Below are 20,504 nucleotides of genomic sequence, written 5' to 3' on the forward strand. Positions count from 1 at the left end.
CTGCGCTACGGAGGATCAAAGTTCTTTAAAGGCGAGTTCCTTTTTGGTCGGATGCATTGAACAAGTTGGAAATGCTGAAAGCATCACCACCTATTGCTTTTTTGCGAATGTTGCAGTGCAATAACTGTCCACGAATGACCTAAAAAAGATGCAACTTTATCAGTGCTTCGGATCATCTGGCTACTATGTAGAATTACTCTACAAAGATATGGATGTTGGCGTCTCTACAGCTAGCACTCTTATGACAATTTTCATTTGTACAAGCCTCCGTGAAGGAATTCAATGAGTAACTAATATACAACTCAGTTTATAAATTATTAAATCGGTTTACATTGCGTCAGCTCAATTAGTCCAGTGAATTAAGCTAATTTACCGAATAAAATGTTAAGTATTATGTAAACAAGGCTTTGCTGAACATTTTGAAATGACATGCAAACTGTGAACAGAGCGTCAGATGAGCCAGAGCGCTAAAGTGCAGGTTGAGGATGAGCGAGCCCTCAGATCATACTTCTAACTCTTCTGTCTGGCTCAAGTTTCTTCTAAGCACAATCATCATGCACGAGATTTTGCAATTTGTTGTCTCAGCACATAGTTCGTGTTTCGTGTTGAGTCGTTTCTTAGTGACAAATTCTTGGGTTTTCACGGTGAAAAAACTTCCGATGCTATTTACCGCTCTGGCGGAAAGATTCAAAAAGCTATTTCCGAATGTGTTTGCGTTAGGATTCCAGCAATATTGATGGTTTTGTTCATCTTCTGACATTGGCACTTGTTACAGAATGTAATTAGAATAATAGAATCAAGACTACTCAAACCTTTGTTGTTTATGGTTGAGGTTTATTTTCAAAATAAACTGAAGGAAAGTTATGCCTGAGAGCTCAAGATACGGCGAGGTCGATAATAAACAGTTAGGGCAACTCCCCCTCAAAACCCAATCTAGCTGAAGAGAGATCAGTGTTGCATTTAAATTTAATTCATGGAACATGGGAATCACGAAGAGAAAGAACAAATACGACTGTGGCGCAAGGAAATTTCTTCCTAGCAATTTTATCTTAAGAACTGTTATAATTCGGAATTCGTGTCAATGACCAAGTCTTAAGAACTGCTATAATTCGGAATTCGTGTCAAGGACCAAGTGTTCGGCGATCTTCAAAACAACACGTCTCTCCAAGCCTCCAGGGTTTTTTCGCTCTTGGTTCTATCACGCCCTCTTTACTAACTGTTAAAGGCTTAGAGTTAGACAAGATGTTTTCCATCTTTCTCTTGTAGTTGCCAGTTTTCGTGCAAATCCTTCAGCTTCTAGGTAATGCGCAGCTTTTGCTAGCAGTTTTTAGTAACAGAAGTATAAATACGACAAACGTAACGGAACAACAGCTGAGCGGCTGCCAAAGGTTACTGGAGTGATGCTTCAGATATTGACGCTTTTGCGTTAGTGGGGATACTCTTACGAGGATGTCTCGGAATTCTACAATTAAGCTTAAACAACTGTGCGACTTACGCAACAAGATTCCCAAACAAGGAAATCATCTCATGTAATTCGCCTCACAGTCAGGGTGTGGTTTTATACAAACGCTCCTTTAGCTCGATTTGACCTAAGGAACTTTGTCAATAGGTCTCCTGTTTGTTGCACAATGCGACGCATAATGCACTTTTGACGATCTCAGGAGACAAAAGGCAGATTTTGATTGGTTGAAATGCGGCTTAGTACCTAACAACGCAGTCTGTGATTGGTTCTTGGCTGAAGGGTGATCAATCGTTCCCACCGTTCCATTAGCACAGAGGTCTAGTGACCGCTAAGTTGATTCTAATGACAGGGGTAGTGTTGAAATACTCTTTCAGTGATGCTCACTTACCCATCGTATAAACATTTCAGCTCCTGAGTTGGAGGGCGCAATATTGGGAACGCTCATTTGTGCAATGATTCAGAAAGAAAGCGTCATATCATGGTTCAAAAGCCTCGATGGAGATGATCGTATCGACCTCATGTGCAATTTATTAGACTGTTGCCTGCCGTGGGAAATTCGATTTTTAGGCACGTTTATTGAAGCCCAGGTCCAGAGAGATTACCCGGCGTTCCGACAACCCGAGAGTACGGCGAACAATCCGTTTGATCTGAGCTGCCTGACATGTTTATACGATGTTCATGTCCGTCGGAGGTTGTGTGTTTCACTAGCGTTGCTGCATTCAAGCAATCGCCAAGCAGCTTCGGTGCTGTTTGGAATTCTGAATGACTTTCAGCCATCGAGTCTGGGAGAAGAGGAATTCTTCACTGAACTCTCACTATTGATCACCATGTCCGCTCACCACCCAGCGTTCTCATTTCATCAAAAACACACCTTGTCTGCAAAATTAAAACAGCTCAAACAATCGGCAAATCATACATCAGATTTAAGCGAGGTAAAATTAACTTTTAATTCAATCTATTTTTATTACAGAATTTTTAACCGTTTTAAAAATATTTTTTACATTGATATTTGTCCACATAAAGGTCACCTTCCATTTGCTACATGTTTTGAAAATCTTTGAGATACCTTCCGGCTCCCCAGATAATTAGCATCGGGCCTTAGCATTATTTTACAATTTACTCCTGAGGTAATAGGTAGATTTTGATTGTTTCCTAATTTTTTGTCGTTAGACTGTCTCCGAAGCAAGCAGTGGTTCTTCGACTTTTTCGTGTGACCAAGATGCTTCAGCAAAGAAGGATGCTCGAGATGATCTTTTGTTCGAAGAAAAACAAAAGAAAGAATCTGTGGAAGAGAAAGCCACCGTAAATGAAATCCTTAAGGTTGAGAGTGCAAATGTCGGCGATTCTTCCCTGACTAAGGATAACACTCTTAAAGGTAATTATTTACTTAGCTGAATTGAAGACGATCTGACGTTTACTAAAAATTTACATCCAAGTTAATCCAATTTATTTCGACGTCTTTCTGTTCTAGTTTTTTTTTTTGTTTATTTCTGATCATAACGACGTAGTGATCATTTGGTGATTTCTCACGTTGATTTTATTTTCTAATCACGATCGTGGCGAAAATCAAAACATATGCAAATTAACAGCCGATAATAGTCTTCTTTTTTAAGTTTGACATGTGACACTTTCTTCCTTCCTCTGTCATTTAACCGTTGAACGGTTTTCAGACAAGAATCGGTTTATTTCAGCTGGTCGGCTCCAGGGGTCGTTCGAGATCTTTCCATTAACTGCCGAAGCTTATTTCTCAGCAAAAAGGTACACAAAGATGCTTTGATAAGCCATATAATTCGATACGTAGAAGCTCGTGTTTTCAAAGAATGGTAAACACGAAGTAAAATTATTCTGTATCCAATAACATTTCAATTCATGAAAGCCGTTTGGTGTCCGTCATTATATTAGCGTTCGGAGGAAGTTGTGTGGAATTCTTCATCCAAAGAACCTTATGAATTCATTGTGAATCATTAAAAAATCTCTCATTTTCCATGACACGTACATTTTTTTGTTTTGGTGCTCTATGTGTCATCTAAATTTTTACCAACTCTTGCATTAATGTTGAAAGAGCTTTTTAGTTTGGGTAAAATCAATCTTTGGTTTTTTACCAATAGAGCACAGCTCATCCCTCTGTGTTTTACCATTGATTATCACTACTTTTAATCATAAAGGAATGTCATGACATTCATTACTACATAATTTTACACTCTCACTTAACCAAAAGTAACGTATCTTTTGCCACTAAGCTGAAGTTAATGATGCCCTTGTTCAAGGATTCAAACAGCAGGAAGTCTGTAGGGAAGTCTATTTTGTAACACATGTTAGTCAGCTTTCTACTGAGTGAGTACGCTACAGATTATTTTTAACTGAAATTGACACTAACCGTATGATGTCATGATGTTTCCGTCACGGACTCTCATATGGTTTCAAACATTCCCTGCACAACCTTTTGGTGACATAAAATCACATGGTATTACTGGGTTAGATATAGAGAACTTTGTGAATGGATGTTGCAAAGGAAAGATGGATCAGTATAGTTTTTCGGTGAAGCAGAAATCTGCAATGATATTTAGTACAGAAGTCTTGTCTGGGATATGATCAAGGTATGACGATTGCCATATGACAACTGCGGTTGTTTTCATTAATAACATGTCACCTTTGATTTCATTTTGTTGAAAATAATCAGACTTATCTGGATGTCTCAGAGCCAGAGATTAACCAGTGTAGTTATAAAGTTCTTAAAAATATTTCTTAACTTATCCATTGAATCATACAGGACTGTTGTCAAGCTTCTGTAGAAAGTTGTCATCAAACAGTGGATTTCATAATTTGCATCCTGTAAAAAGATAAAGCAGAAACACTGTTGGTACAGAACTTGAAATTAGGAAATTCATGATGGATAGTTTCTGTCAAAGCTATTATTATTGTCATTTGATGGGCCCCATTTTTTTTTTTTTTCACAGTCATATTAGTGTGATGAATGTAAATATAATTTTCATGTTATTTTATTCTTAACAATGTTTGATCAGAGGTTGCAGTGTCCTAGCGTATATTGTGAAAACATTTTTGTATGAGAGATTTTCTTAAGATGTCAAAAAGAAATGCCGGGTGTGTGGTCTACGTTATCTAACACCTGTCTTTCAGTAATAACTTACTTGATCTTTAGTTTGATAGCAGTGGAGTGCTTGGAAGAAAAACAAAGAACTTAATAACAAGTAGATAAATAGCTAATGAAATACGAGGCCAATTTATTTGAAATGTCTTGATGTTGACAGATGGAATTCCTACTGGGAGAGAATAACAATTGACTAGTCAAAAATCAACAGTTCATTTAAAAATTATCATTTGAATTAGTTACTTGTTTCCACTATTTTCCTGTGAAGGGAAAAATTCTTTTGAATATTATTCAAAATACAATAATTCCATCACTTTTGCAAACTCTTTGTATTTGAAACAGTTGTCCATCCAAAATAAAGAAAGAATGCATGGGAACCATCTTAGTGGAACACAAGGAACCATTCTGACAAAAATTATACTTAGGTAGTCCAATTTTTATGCAGGATTTTCCTTTATTACAAAATATTTCTTGTTGTTATCATCAACACAATTTGTTTGGGTACTTGTTGAATTACTGTCGAGGCTTTATTTCAGAAATATTTCCTTTTAATGAATTAATTCCCTTAGCAAACATGATTTCAGTGTTGTTGTTTTTTTTCTCAGAACTTCCAGTCTTTGTGAAAGAGATTAAAGTGCAAGGTGTGCAAGCTGTGGAGAAAAAGAGGGAAAAAAGATCAAAACATGATCCAAGAAAGCGTGACGATCATTGTTATGTCTTACAGGTAATTAATGACAAAAGTTGTAGATATAGGGTTTTGTTAAAAAAGAAGGTTCAACAATCAATAATTACTTAGACACTAGTAGTGTACAGATTTCAGCTGAGATGTGAAGCTGTGTAACTTCTTATAAGAAAAATTATAGAACTTATTTAAGTAATCATTGGATCATACATTAGAAACCTCTTTTGATGTGTTGTTGATTAATATTCTACTTTAATTGTGCAATAAAGATGTCATTGAATTGAAAGAAATCTATAAATGTAATCATAGGAAGATGGAAAAATGCTAAAGGGGACTAAGTATAAATGGGTTGAGAAGATAAACCTCTTCATGACAGAGACACTTAACCCTTTACATCCTGAAATCAATATACATATTCTCCATACTGCTCTTTATACATATCCTAAGGTGCTGACAAGGAGAATTTGTTTACCAATCAAAAGCTTTTTTTGTTGGTGATCATTTCCTTTATTCTCATAACCTTAACATGTGATTCAGGGGTGGTACTGTTGGGAGAAATTTGATACTAATCACTCTTGGGGTCACTCTTTTATTCTCATAACCTTAACATGTGATTCAGGGGTGGTACTGTAGGGAGAAATTTGATACTAGTCACTCTTGGGGTCACTCTTTTATTCTCATAACCTTAACATGTGATTCAGGGGTGGTACTGTAGGGAGAAATTTGATACTAGTCACTCTTGGGGTCACTCTTTTATTCTCATAACCTTAACATGTGATTCAGGGGTGGTGCTGTAGGGAGAAATTTGATACTAGTCACTCTTGGGGTCATTCTTTTATTCTCATAACCTTAACATGTGATTCAGGGGTGGTACTGTTGGGAGAAATTTGATACTAGTCACTCTTGGGGTCACTCTTTTATTCTCATAACCTTAACATGTGATTTAGGGGTGGTACTGTAGGGAGAAATTTGATACTAGTCACTCTTGGGGTCATTCTTTTATTCTCATAACCTTAACATGTGATTTAGGGGTGGTACTGTAGGGAGAAATTTGATACTAGTCACTCTTGGGGTTTAAAAGGTTCCAAGAGAGGATTTAAGGTCTACTTGTTTTCAAGATGAACTAACTGTGAAGACCATTGAAACTAATATCTATTGACTTTTATTAACACTGAAAGTAATTGCATGACATTGCCCAAACATATTTAAAAGGTAATAGGTGACAACTTGATGCAGAGTCAATCCATTTAAAATGTACAATTTTTAAAAATGGTATTAGAGTTGAAAATGGCATGACAAAAACCAATTAGCTTTTGAAAAGTTTTATTTCTTAATCATATTGGCTGATATTTTTTTGTAAATATTTGTTCAATGATATACTGTAGTTAGTACCAGGGCAGTCTCAGCATACAAAGGGTCTTCTAATAACTTTGTCCTTCGTAGGTTTCTTGGTCAGACAATACAACAGAAACTATACACAGGACATATGAGGAGATGTTTGACTTCCAGTGCAAGGTACAGATATATGATGAAATCCCTTACAGACACATGACATAGAGCCAGGACAATTGCACTTGTTGAGCTAAAATCTTCCATGCCAAGGGTCTCTTCATTTAGGCTTGACAACCCAATTGACTTGGAAATTTTTATAAGCTTATTTTACCGCTATGAATCTTGGGAATTCCATGTCAATTGTGGTGGGATCTCCAATCTCAGAATTTATATAGGGAAAAAGTAGAGCTAAGGCAGCATTAGTAATCTCAGTTACAAAAATGTGGGTTTTGTTTACTGAGGCAGCCCTTTGTGAGAGGGGGAACAGTTTTTAGTCAACTTCCACATTTATCTTGTGGTTTAAATTTTTTTCACGGTGTGAAATTTTTTGAAAGCTGTCATTGTTTCCTAATTGTCATAGTGCAAAAAAGTAATTTTAGAAAATTTATGTTCAATTGATTTTTAAAATATTTAAACCAAGAGAGAAAGCAAGTCACACATATTTACAGCAGATTGATTTCAGACTAACATTACATTGTGGTCCAGATTGTTGAAATATTTTCCCCTTTGCCCACTCAAAGTTGGTAATAGGAAAATTGGACCACTTGAAAGAATTATTCAAACCTTGAGAGGGTGCAATTTGTTTAAGAAACTTTGTCCAAGGTTGTCATCAGAGTGAAGTGGTGTTACTTTTGGCTGTCAACAACAGGGCATTTATAGGTCACATTTTGAAGATAAACATGAACACATGCCCTCAAGGCTCACGAAACTACTGGTCACTGTTACTTTTTTACCATATTTTATAATTCTCTAGTAAATTGTTGTCATGTGAAGAAAAATTGACATTTTACATAATGCTGACCAAGTTTTCCCTGGAAACCCGAAAAATGAATAATTCTATGACAGAATGTGACAACCTTTAGAAGAAAAATGTCTTGAGGAATGTGTGTCTGCACTCTGTCATCTTTGCTTGAAATTTGAGATCATTTTACTGTTGCTAAAACATGCAATATAATAAAACAGACATGTTACTTTCTTTACATGATTACTTTCCTTGTCAGTGGTAAACCATTTGTGAATTTCAGGTTTGAAAAAGAAACTTTGAACATATGAACAATTCTGCACCACTATTATTATGACATGTAGCCTTTGTACTTCCTCTTCATCTTATGTTAGTATCACTGCCCAGGAGATTTCACACATTTATACCTTAAAGAAGTTCCTTGCAGAATTTTGTACCTTTTCAAAATATGGTGCCAGGGTAGTGAACAAAAAACAATTGGTGCACAAAGTCTATTACTCAAAGAACCACGTAGCAACCTAATTTTAGGGATATTGGCATTAACAAGCAGATACTTTTCATTAACCCTTTAACTCCTAAGATCTCATTAATAATTCTCCTGACTGTCTGCGATACAGTTCTTGTGATGTTAGTTTAGAGAAATTGGTATTGGATCAACTTATAATCCCCCAATTGATATTTTTCTCTATTCTCGTCACTTTTCTGCTTGATATTGTATTGATATTGTAAGGAGAAATTCTGTTTTGGTCACTCATGGGAGTTAAAGGGTTAATATGTTTTGATAGGCTCATCTTGGTTTGACATACCAAAAAAAATCCCCATATTTGATTGTGTATTTCTGTTTTGAAATCCCAAGCTGCGCAAAATGTATCCAAATAAAGTTGATGCAAGTGGCAATCCTTGGAAGCTCCCTTTTTTACCTGGTGAGAGTTTTTTTATTAAGTTATTAAATTTTCAAAAGAGTATGAGAGTGTAATTGATAAGTGTTATTTCATTACTTTAAATATGCATGAATATATAGCAGATGTCTGATGTTTGGAAACAATCATTGTTGCAATTCTGCCAACATGCTGGGCACAAAAATGCAAGTAGTACATGTGTTGATGTGTTCATTAAGTTTTTATGAGATGAACAGGAATCATGCAGTGACCAGAGCATTTACCTACAACTGCTGTGGTCTTGTCAGTTCAGTTCTCAAACATGGCATCACATCATGATACTCATCATCCTCACTTTCTTGCTCCTTTTACTTTATCATTGATTGAAATTTTTTGTAGGAAGAATCAGAATGTTTAACAAGCCAGAACCTAAAGGGGAAAAACTGCCCATCCCTGATATTTCAGAATATACCAGGTTTGGTCTAGTTTTTTATCTTTAATAATATATATATAACCACTAATATTCTGAGTTATCAACTGTGACAGAAAAAGCCTGATTCACCCATTAAAATCACACACAAAAAATTTTCAGAACAAAAAGAAATTAAGCAAAAAAAAAGAAACAGAATTTTGATGAAAGTGTTGCACAAGAAAAATAAAAAAAGAACTTGATGAAAAACAATTGGAAAGAAGAAATACAAATTTATAATGAATGATGTCAATATGATTTTTGGCAGCAACAATAGTTAGTCTCAACTTATAGAGAACATTGATTCTTTTCATCCTTTAGGTTGTTTAGCAGTCTTCCTGAGTTTGTTCGAGGTTGTGATCATGTAGTAAAATTTTTCCAAAGTGAAAAAAGAATCAGGAGAAAATCAGACAACAAAAAGAACAAGAGTGTAGCAAAAACAGAAGAACAATCCAACTGTAAAAACAAGCAAAATGAGTTTGAATCACCTCATAAAATAGCTGAAGCTGTGCGGGAACAGTCACTTGGTAGAAAAGATAAAGTCAAGAGTGCAGATGTCACAAGCACAAAAATAAAGAAAAAAACAAATAGCGAGTCTTCTGCAGAGAATGTTTCCAAGAACAATGATACTTGTATTGTGGGGAGAGAATCACTTGTTGACATTGATGAAAATGGAAATGAGGTTAAATCCATCCTTTGTGGTAAGTTGTGGAGGCCTGATTTTTTAATATGTGACTGTCACAACACTACAACATTATTGGACCAAAGCTCTTTATTATTTAAACATATACCTCAACTGGTGCTTGTTGTAAGCCTTACTCTTAGTTAAAAAGTTATGTAATCAAAATTCATGTGTGAAAGGACTAATTATCATGAGAGTTTTATTAACTCTTTACACCCTTACATCAGTATTCATATTCTCCATACTGATATCTGTACATTTACTAAGGTGCTGACGAGGAGAATTTGTCTAACAATCAAGAGTTTCTTTAGTTGTGATCATTTCCTTTATTCTCATGACATTAATGTGTGATTCAGGAGTGATATTGTAAGGAGAAATCAGATGCTAATCACTCTCAGGGGTTATGAGGGGTTAAGATAAAATAGTGCATTGTCATGCGTTTAACTTTGATTGGTGATGCAGTGGTGAACAATTTCAGAAACCTCAAAGGAAAAGGAGGAAAGTGAAAAATCTGTTTCCAGTGACCAACATCACAAAAATGGAATTATTAACATGGTGCCAATACAAACATTGTTGCCTTCATCATCATCCTTGTCAACATCAGGTAACAATTTTAATTTTCCTCTCTCTGTTTCAAAGGTAAATAACTATTACACAATCCATATGGTCTCATTTGAATCATTCCACGATACTCGTGAAAATGTTTATCAGATACAAGTAACCAAAATGATTGTCACAGGTGACTTAAAATTACAAAAATCCAGGCTTACTCCAATTAATTATTTTATTTAAATCCCAGATACTTTTTAGTCATTACCATCAGCTGAGATATGAATCAAGCCACATCTGTGGTGGGAAGAAAATTGAAGAGGGTTATTTCTCCTGCAAAGGAATGAAGTGGTGGTTATGATCTAATGAGAACAGTGTTGGGCTTGAAAATGTGGGGCATGGGATCTAGCTGGTGAAGTGTCAGGGAAACTGAATGGATTTTAGGGTTCAATTGACTGTGAGGATACTTTTTTTTTTAATGTTCAGATTCATTAATGATATGTCATTATTGCTGATCCAGTTAACAACATCCAAGTTTACCTAAAGTGATGGTGTTTTCTTTATTCTCTTTGTTTAGGATCTCTTTTGACATCTACACAGGTATCTCTGCCTGTAAAACAGCCATTTCATTCTGCTGTTCAGCCAAGTAACAGTATGTTACACATGTTAAATACTAATGGTTATTCACTGCCTCCATCCTTAACATCGCTGCAAATAACTCTACCATCTTCACCCATTGCATCTTATCCTTCACCTTCTCCATCTCCAATCACTTCACCTGTCATGTCTCCTGCCAACTCACCATCACTTTCACAACGATCTTGTTCTGGAAACATAAACTGGACTTTGAGGCAACACAGCCGGGGTGTGAATGTTTGTGATTGGCTCAGGAATTTGAGACTTCACAAATACTCGGAAGTGTTTAAAGGAAAGACCTTTAATGAGGTGAATTGTAGCTTAAATTGTTTTGAAAAGTTTCAAGTATTTCACTACATTGATATTTTCATAACAAAATTTTAGGCAGGGCCAAACATTTTATGCTTACTAACTGAAAAAATTGTTGTCGAAGTAATTAATATGGTGTTTAGCTGACACTATGTTCCTTTTGTAGATGTTGCAATTTTCTGATAAAGATTTTGAAAAACTTGGCTTAACAGCAGGAGCAAGAAAGAAGCTTCAAATGAACCTGGAAGTTCTTCGGTATGTCTCATCAAAGTTTATTAATTAGTAAAACTTTTGTTAGTAATTGATGTAAAATTGTGCAGGTTCACACAGCTGTGCAGCCCTTGATTATTTAAAATTAGTGCTGGGCTTAGTTTTTCCAGTTAATGACTGTGAAGGAGTCCATTTAAAAATCTGACAATCTTTTGTCCCTTCAATCATCTGACTCGTGCATTCTTTCCAGCAGTTGCCATAATTATTTGATTGTGTATCAATCAACAAGATAATTTCCTGTCTTATTCAAGATAAAATCCTCTTATTGATGAGTTTTCCCATTCCCTTTGGCATTTTCCTGAATAATGTACTGAAGATGCAAGGATATAAAAGGCTTGTGTTAGTCAGTTCTGCAGGGTAATAGGTTTTTAAGAAAATAGAACATAGAAGTGCATTACATTTGTATTTTTAATTAATACTTTGAAATAAGATTTACACAGTGCCTGTAGTGAGTGGTTGTTTTTTTGGCACAGGACAAGAGGTTGCTTCACATCAAATGGTTTAACATTGGTAGACATTCTTCCTTCACCTTCAAGCTTTCCAGTGAACCTAGCTCAAAGTTACGGTTCAGACTGTGAGTTCCTACGAAGCGTCAGTGAAAGTGACAGTGCCAGTGACTGTGGAAGTGACATATTATCTGAACCCGCAACCCAGGTTTGTGAATTTTGTTCAGTTTTGTCACAGGTGGCCCAGTTTAAGTATTTGTATATGACAAGTTGATTTTGCAATTCACATTTTTTTAAACCAAAATGAAGCATACATGTATATGTCTTCAGTTAACTGTCTTATGCTTGAGAAATTTGGAAATTTTTACAGGTTGATAAAAATAATAGTTATAATAATAACAACTTTATTTAAGGGTAATACACAACAGTAATTCAACTGATGAAGTACCATAATTAGAATTAAAATGTAGTCAAGGGTTATAAAGCTGGTCAACAGGTCTCTATAAAGAATATATAAGCTAAAAACTAGATAAAATAAAATATGCTGCTTGAGTCAGGTTAAATTGCATTTGGACTGAAATGTTCTACTTCATCATAGCTTGCTAGAAAATGTCGGTGAAAGGCCTTTCTGAAAGAAGCAATAATAATAATAATTATTGTTGTCACCTTTTTTTTAGGTTAATGGATAGTTGGTTCCACAGCCTTGTTGTAGATATGCTAAAGGTCCTCCCTCAGTTTTGCGATTTAAATGAGGGCAGGCGAGATTTAATTTACTATATGTAGTAAGGTTGGGGGGGAGGGGGGACAAAACAATTCCTCCTGCAATTCCCTGTTACACCTGTTTCAAAATTTTAACAGGTAAGTTAAGAATTGCTGTTTTTTTCTATCTCGGCAAAATAGGCAAGTTTTCTTTCTAGTTGTGTACTTTGATGGTGTAAAAGAATTGTCAGTCCCTTTCTGTGAATAAATGAGGTAAATTTTGTTTCCTATTCTCCCAGACGTGCTCAAGTATTTATCCAAGGAAATTTCCAGCCTTAAATGGATTCCATGTGTCATGCTACAACTGTGGAAGTCTTGGCCATATTGGTGGCCAGTGTATGGCTCCAAACCTGGATAAAAGAATTCCCTCAAGTTATGGTATGTTTTTTTTTACTCCCTGATTAACAGCCTAGAGATCAGCTTATGAGTTCTCATGTAATTTAAATAACTCAGTCACTTTTGTACATTTGCTGCCATAAGTCTTAATTCCTTAGATATTACTGAATAAAGATGGCCATTGATTTGCTGATTCTCATAGTGGCTCTTTGAATACATTTTATATACACACTTTTATTATACTTTATAGAATAAATAGTGTGTGTATATAGGAAAAAAATAGCTCTTTTACAATCATGCAAGTTTATATCTGGTTTTAAACAGCACCACAGTCTATACCAGTATTTGCTAATTCTTTGAGCTCTTTCTAACAATCCCCCTCTTCTCCAACAACTGTCAACAACATCAGATAAGTTTGTGTCATATGAAGGTAACATTTGAAAGGGATGAGTTTATGGGTTCTGATCATATGTTTGAAGGATGCTGTAATAATAATGTTAGCGCTGACATGTTTTAGAAGACACAGGATTGTGCTCTTGCAGTACCCAGGTGCCACAGGTCACTGACTTTTTGTTTGAGGGGAACCTGTGAAGTGTAGCTTTGATAAAAGCTTTAAAGAGCTGGTTATTTCACATTAGTATGACAAGAGCCAGTGATTCTTCTAAGTACACAGCTATGGAAGAGAAACATACTGTGCAATCCATATTCTTCAGTAGGCTATTTGCTACCTTGACAAGTCAGCTTATTTGTTATGTTTGCAGGTATCCATTCAAGGTATGATGCACAACTAGAATGTTGATGACAGTTCAAACAAACAAACAAAGGCATTCAATCATTCTTACACTCAAACAAGAAGTTTTATCATCAAACAAGAAGAAATAAAGTTCATCAGAGGAGGAGGAGGTCATCAAAGGGCAAAGACACAACTTGTGATTACATAATGTATATGTCATCTTCAGTGTACTTAACTTTTGGAGCTAAAATGCTTGGATTGTTTGGTGAGACAAGGAAGGAAGAAACTATCATGGGCACAGAGGTTGAGCATTTAGGGTGAAAAAGAAGCGTAAACATTTCCTATGAAGAACCTGGAAAACAGTAGAAAAAGATGGGAGTGTGCATAGTCCTTAATCTTTGGCACGACATCAGTGGTGACAGGAGTTACTCTCCCTTAATAATCCAATACGGCTAATGTATAATTGGTCAAAACAGGCTGCAATGCAGTTTTATAGTCAAGAAAAAAAGACAAAAACGAGTAAAACACACACACATAGCAGGACTGTTCAGTCAATGTTAATAGCTGTGCACCTTTAACTACCATCAAATTGCTGTGGACTGCAACTTAATATTTAGCTGTGACATTCATTTAGAAACTGAATTAAGGGTTACTGTAAACCATATGGTGAGAAGAGCAATCACTAAAATTGCAATAAATAGTTTTGTCATATTAATACTAGATGAAACAAAGTAGAGAGGTACTAATTTATTTTTCAAAGGAGAATTAACTATTGACAATTCTTGCTCTGCAAGTGCGACATAACATAGAGATTTCAAAAAGTGAAAATGAACATTAAGTTCAAATAGATCAAAAGTTATTTTCTTATGCTAGAGAGTTGTCACAATTAATTATTATTTTCTAGAAGTACTTTTAAGACATTGAAAAGGGGTAGAAGCATGAATTATTGCTCAGCTCTGTTAGCGCCATGCAGAGAAGAGGTCTAACAGTAAAGTCCTAATACAGCTGACAATCTTGTTAGTTCAATACCTAATATGTACCAGCTAGGAATCTAATGTCTCAGTGTAGCAAATTTACATATTTTCTGAACATTCAAAGAAAGTAATATATTTTCTAACAAAAAATGTTTGCTTCATTCTTTGTTTGAATGCACTGTACACACACACTTGACAGACCATCGTTGTTCCACAGAAACAGTTTGAAAGTTATGAAAAGTTGTCCGTACCCACAGAAATTCCTCTTCAGTTTACCCTGTACACCATAAAACCAGTATCCATATTCTCTACATGTACACTTCCTTTGGTGCTGACAAGGAGAATTCATTCAACAATCAAAGCTTCTTAGGATGGAAATCATTTTTATAGTTACTCTTATGATCTTAAAAAATGATTCAGCAGTATTTCTGTAAGGAGATTTAACCATTTAACTCCCATGAGTGACCAAAACAGAATTTCTCCTTACAATATCAATACAATATCAACCAGATAAGTGATGAGAAGAAAGAAAAATATCAATTTGGGGATAATTGGTTGATCCAATACTAAATTCTCTGAACTAACATCATAAAAATTGTATGGTTGACAGTAAGGAGAAGTACAAATTTGATCTGGGAGTTAAAGGGTTCAGATACTGGTCACTCTAAGGGGTTTCAGGGGTTTAATTCTGACAGAGCCATAATCAAACTCCAGAGGTCAGTTTTGATCAAACATGATTATTTTTTTTTAAATGGTACTTATTAAGGAATTAAACCCTAAGTAAAATGCTCAGGAAAACTAAATCCATGCCAAGCTTTTTACATGACTCTGTTTTCATGGCACTACTATCAGTCATTGTTTTTGTATTGCTTGAGAATGCTTTTCACTTTAAAAACTGTCAGTGGTATATTTGCTTGGCAACTTTTTCCTGCATTGCTGTTTTCTTCACAACTGGCCATCCAGTGTTGGTAGTTGGAGTTTTAAATCAACATATTTATTGAGATTGTTTAAAGTGCAACTCTTCAAAATAGATTTCCATCTGGATGGACTGGTGAACCAAACATCAAGCGCCAGGATGCTGGAAAATTGAAGTCACCTGCAAAATATATATCCTGATTATTTTCCTATGCAATATTTATCAACAACTTGTGTGGACTAATCTGTAATGCTTTCACCATCCTCAGTTCTGAATGTTACCTATTAAAATTATTTGTCACCAGTACAAAACATTCCAACCAGTTTGATTTTCATTTTCTTTCAATTAGGTGTGATAATGTTTGACGAAATTGTGCTCATTACCATTATTATCAATGGTGACCAGAAGTCAAAAGTGGGCCACTGAGGTAGCAGTCTCAGACAGCTGCTCCAGCCTCGTTAGGCAAGATCAGCATAGTAAACTTACAGGGTATAGGATGGCTCATGGTCTAGTTCCCACATGAGAGGATGGATTGAGACCAGCAATGACACAGCTGTATACCTACAGGCATCTTACGCAATCAACAGAGGTGTGACATCTCTGGCAAAGTTCAGGATTGCCTGAGAGTTTACAGATACAACAAATGCAAGTATATGGGGTGAGTTGAGCTTGCCAGAGGTGACAGTCAATGATTGGACATAAAATATATAATATTAATAACATGTCCCCAATACTCACTTGGTTTTCCTAGAATCCTGTCTTCAACCTGAAAAAGAATGCACAGTAAGCTTTAGTAAGCCACTATTAAACTACAGGGGTGTACCAGATATCAAAAGTTAATGATTTATCTGAATTTCCCAGTTGTTATAAGATTGGTTGGCATGAATCTTGTGGATAAATCGCGATCAACTAAAGGGATGTTTTCTCAAAACATGCTGTTAACTTTAGAATTAATCTCTCACCTTTTCTTTGGGAACCATCTTGAGCCAGGCATTAAGATAAAGAAAGAGATTTACTGCATCTGATATATTATCCCCTTCTGAACAAAATGTTAATACCACAGTCAGAGGGATGTCATCTCTGCAACTAAAAACAAAAACAAAATGGATTTGACAACAATGCATTGATTTCCCTCATTTTTGTCAGACAGTTGAAATGCACCTCAATTAAAAAAAAATGAATTCATCACCTTTTTCCAAGATAAAAGATGATATTCTATACCATAGCATGTAACTAAACTGCAATTATTTCCCATTTTCAAACTGTAAAAAAAACTTCAGGGTAAATAAACATTACCAAGCCTCATAAAGCTTCTTTGTGAATCCTCCTCCAGGGAAAAAGAAAGTTTTGTCTTCATCTGATGATTCTGGGAAAGAAAGAGGAAAACTCATGAAATATCACTACTTAAAGTATCCTTAACACTTCCATTACTGAATGCTCACATAATGAAACTTTAAAGTTAAGAATTCTTCAAAATGGTGTTGTGAATAACCAAGGTGAGAGCTTGTTATTTAGAAGGTTCAGTGTAGTGCTTTATACTGCCTATGATGTTGTGGGTTTCACTGTGCTATTGGTTAACATGATGTCAATTCTGCAGTCAAGTAAAATGGATTGCCTCTTCCACAAGGTTGAGGTAGAAGGTGCAAACACTCCCCCCCCCCACCCCCATTAAACCATGACAAGTAAGTGAGCAGAAGTTTAGTACACCTGAAAAAATCTTTCAAAACACATTTTTGCCATAACTGTGTTTAGGAAGGTACAGAAGAGGCAGCTCAATGAAAATTAACCTAAATCCAGAAATAGAGATAGAAACAAAAAAAAACACTCAAATTTGTCACCCACCTTCAGTGTTAACATGAGGAAACTTTGGTCTCTTTTCCAATGACTTCCATGACAATTCATCAAATACTGGAAGGAGGTTTTTCACTGCAGGTGTTACAAGGTATCTCAATGGAGAACTGGAAAAAAAAAAAAAAAAAAAGAGTACACCGTAACAGCAAAAATTTTAGCTTTCTACTTTCTTCTTACTCTCTTCAAATCTTTCTTTGTTGCTTATTTTAGCTTCAAATTGCAATTTAACTTTTCTTGAATTTACAAAAAACAGGAAGCTCTGAGAATTGGCAAAACACTTATCTTTCTAAAGTTTACCCTGTCAAATACCATATTTGTTGGCAATGATGGCTAAAAACAAAAATTTTTACAAAGTGTTTACTCAGCCAGCTTACTAGAGCACCTTTCAGTTGAGTGATGAAAGTAGGTGTCATCTGAACTCAAATTAATTTAATTTGCTTTTCTTCACATGGGCCATCTTCATTAGTTAAGTTGTAATTTAATCAATGCATTGTCAATGACAACAGCAACCATTTTTCAAAAATCTTTGAGATGTCTTGAGTGACTTAGATGAAGTACAGTATAAGTTGTATATGTTATGACATCTTAAGAAGGAATGTTGCTTAATTCTCTTTCTATACACATTATGATATGATTGCTATAAATCTAATCACATGGTAAAAAAAAATAAAAGAATAATTGATTAAAAAATGGAACTAGTCTGACAGGTTAATTTCTTACCCTTCAATCTGTGCATCAACTCTTTCTGTAGCACTAATACTGGAAACAAGAATGACTTGTTTGAAGTTGCAACTTTTAATCCATGTAACTAGTTTCTTGCAGTACTCAGTCTGACGACCCTGAAATAAATGGTAATGTCATTCTACAGTTACTGGTATGCAACAAATTGATACTCTGATATGTGAAGATACTCTGATATGTGAAGAATGCATTCTTTAACAGAGCTCAAGCACTTAAAACATTGATGATAAGATTCCTTGATAGCAAGCAACATGTGGACTGAAATAAAATAAAAACAAAATTTAAATAATAAAAAAGTAAATAAATAAAAAACTTAGTGGTACACCTGCCAACAGTGAAACTCTCACCAAAACACTTCACACAATACTCCTTACGTTCTTTTTCTTTTTTTTCACTTTTGTTATAGTTCCTCATTTAATGTATCAAAGTCTCAATGCACAAATGTAATTTAGCAGTAATAGCTTTTCAATCAACGTATTGTATTCGGATATGGTAAAGTTATCGTTTTATGTTATTCATATTGTATTATTGAACTTTATTGTAAGTAGACTAACATCTCCCTTTGGAGAGTACGGCGCAATAAAGAGATACTATTTAAAAAAAAAAAAAAAAAAAAAAAATGTTTGTCGGTGTGTCAATACTGTGAGGAGAGTTTAAATTATGATCAGTCTTGGGAGTAATTGGGTTCATTATAGTGTCTCCGTTTAGCGCGTATTTTACTTAATGCCTCGGACAATTTAATGCAGTTTGTATTGTACTTATTTTTTTACTTCTTTGTGTAAGAGAAATGTTCAGTGTATAAAATACAAAAACGGCGTTGATTTTCAAAAAAAAAAAAAAAAAAAAAAAAAAAAATATGTGGACTGAAATTAAGTGGTAAATTATGGCATAAGATGGCATTTCATGTAGTCTTTTTTATAATACACCTATTCTATAAAACATGATCAAGTGCTCAACCTATATTAAGTGGTCACCACACCATTCCCCAAAGGTGTCTGCTTAATACAGGTTCGACTATAATTCTGAAAATCATATATACAATAACATTATTAAGTAAATAAATCAAGACAAATTTTTGTCATTAAACATGATTGTACTTTGCATACATTTTAAATGTATGTTTTCTAAGCACATCAAGCATCTGGTAACAATTCAACCTTAAGGAAAGATAATCATTGTATACAGTTGTCTCCGTAATACTCAAATATTTACCTTAACTAGTGGAGCTCTCTGTTGAACTACAATAAACTTCAGATCATCATTTTTGTACACTGCCAAAGAAATAAAACATATGTCACCCAAAGCTTTGCATGTGGTTATATGGAACACTCCATGAGGAGCTTTATGAGGTACCTTTTTCACATTCTTTCACAGACATTTCTGGTTTTATACCAACAATCCCTGACACAGCAATTAGTCATCTACACAAGAACCCTTCCCTTTAACAAAGGATGCCCTAAAGGTATTTTTTTCAAATGTTATCTAAAGTTTATGAGTAATAAAATGTAGACTCTAGTTCAAGCAAACAATCAAACTGGTAATAAAAATTCATTTTACACATACCACCAAGTTTTTGATAACTAATTTACAAAGATTGTTCAGCATGTACAAAGGAGAATAAATAAATAAATAAGATTGTGGAATATCAAAGGTAAAGGGAAAGTTGATTGTACAAACCTTCAACACTGACATTTAGTTTTCCAGGAGCTTCTGTTGACAAAGTAAAGGCATCATTCCCCACTACAGGCAAGACACACGAATCATACAGATATCCAATGGGGGAACCATCTGGACAAACAGTAGAAACTACCAGATCCACTGCTAACTGGCCCACATTTCCTATTGAAACCGCTGGCTTTGAGAATCAAACAGAAATAAAATGAAAAAGATAGTAAGTTTTGACTTTGGTAATGACCTGAAGACGTTTTTTCGTCTTGTTGAAAATGAAAATGTTTTTCAAACCCCAAGGCACATTATTAACTTTATTTTAGTGTGTCTTATCCTTTTATGACTCAAAACGCATAACATAATAGATAATTTCTAACACAACGTATTTGCTTTTCTATAGCATTTCACCAATAAAAACAAGTATTTTAAAATAGTTCCGTATCGAAAATTTAATGTGTATAACCACCTCTGAATCCTACTGTGGTACAGATTTGTTTTTGAAGCGTTTCTCTGATGTAGAAGTACGTAGTCAGGTACTCACCAATATTAAGGTAAATTCTTCCCAGTTTCCATCAACATTATTCTCCCTAGGAATAAACATCTCGTCGTAACTTCAGTTCATATGAACTAGCACTTTTCAGACGCTCCACGTGGGTTAACCAGCGTTCTGCCGACTCATTCCAAGCAAAGTATACTTATAGCCTTTTCGATAAGGCGTTCCATTTGTGAAAAGAAGCCTGG

At 35.0% G+C, this 20,504-nt stretch overlaps 2 protein-coding genes across 2 annotated transcripts; one reads left to right on the forward strand and one right to left on the reverse strand.

The window, feature by feature from the left end:
* Window positions 1–1,800: 1,800 nt before the first annotated feature.
* Window positions 1,801–14,255, forward strand: LOC131793040 (zinc finger CCHC domain-containing protein 2). The gene is made up of 13 exons (XM_059110449.2): window positions 1,801–2,394; window positions 2,633–2,837; window positions 5,177–5,295; window positions 6,697–6,768; window positions 8,403–8,469; window positions 8,824–8,899; window positions 9,215–9,594; window positions 10,054–10,179; window positions 10,702–11,069; window positions 11,236–11,324; window positions 11,813–11,993; window positions 12,784–12,922; window positions 13,642–14,255. The coding sequence occupies exons 1-13, from the start codon at window positions 1,915–1,917 to the stop codon at window positions 13,677–13,679; spliced, it is 2,340 nt and encodes a 779-aa protein (XP_058966432.1). The 5' UTR covers window positions 1,801–1,914; the 3' UTR covers window positions 13,680–14,255.
* Window positions 14,256–14,340: 85 nt separating this feature from the next.
* Window positions 14,341–20,473, reverse strand: LOC131793041 (proteasome assembly chaperone 2). The gene is made up of 9 exons (XM_059110452.2): window positions 20,305–20,473; window positions 19,773–19,950; window positions 19,308–19,366; window positions 18,075–18,193; window positions 17,346–17,461; window positions 16,800–16,869; window positions 16,466–16,589; window positions 16,242–16,269; window positions 14,341–15,683 (listed from the first exon to the last, which is right to left on the reverse strand). Exons 1-9 carry the CDS (start codon window positions 20,362–20,364, stop codon window positions 15,610–15,612), a joined length of 828 nt encoding a protein of 275 aa, XP_058966435.1. The 5' UTR covers window positions 20,365–20,473; the 3' UTR covers window positions 14,341–15,609.
* Window positions 20,474–20,504: the final 31 nt, after the last annotated feature.

The sequence above is a fragment of the Pocillopora verrucosa genome, chromosome 3 (assembly GCF_036669915.1).
Source record: "Pocillopora verrucosa isolate sample1 chromosome 3, ASM3666991v2, whole genome shotgun sequence".
NCBI classification, from domain to species: Eukaryota; Metazoa; Cnidaria; class Anthozoa; order Scleractinia; family Pocilloporidae; genus Pocillopora; species Pocillopora verrucosa.

Coding starts and splice junctions, on each gene's coding strand:
- LOC131793040 (XM_059110449.2), top strand. CDS start 1,915: ATGATTCAGAAAGAAAGCGTCATATCATGGTTCAAAAGCCTCGATGGA. Junction 6,769..8,402: donor TGTTTGACTTCCAGTGCAAG/GTACAGATATAT, acceptor TGAAATCCCAAG/CTGCGCAAAATGTATCCAAA. Junction 9,595..10,053: donor GGTTAAATCCATCCTTTGTG/GTAAGTTGTGGA, acceptor GAACAATTTCAG/AAACCTCAAAGGAAAAGGAG.
- LOC131793041 (XM_059110452.2), bottom strand. CDS start 20,364: ATGTTTATTCCTAGGGAGAATAATGTTGATGGAAACTGGGAAGAATTT. Junction 17,462..18,074: donor GTTGATGCACAGATTGAAGG/GTAAGAAATTAA, acceptor TTTTTTTTCCAG/TTCTCCATTGAGATACCTTG. Junction 16,270..16,465: donor AGATGGTTCCCAAAGAAAAG/GTGAGAGATTAA, acceptor ATTCTTTTTCAG/GTTGAAGACAGGATTCTAGG.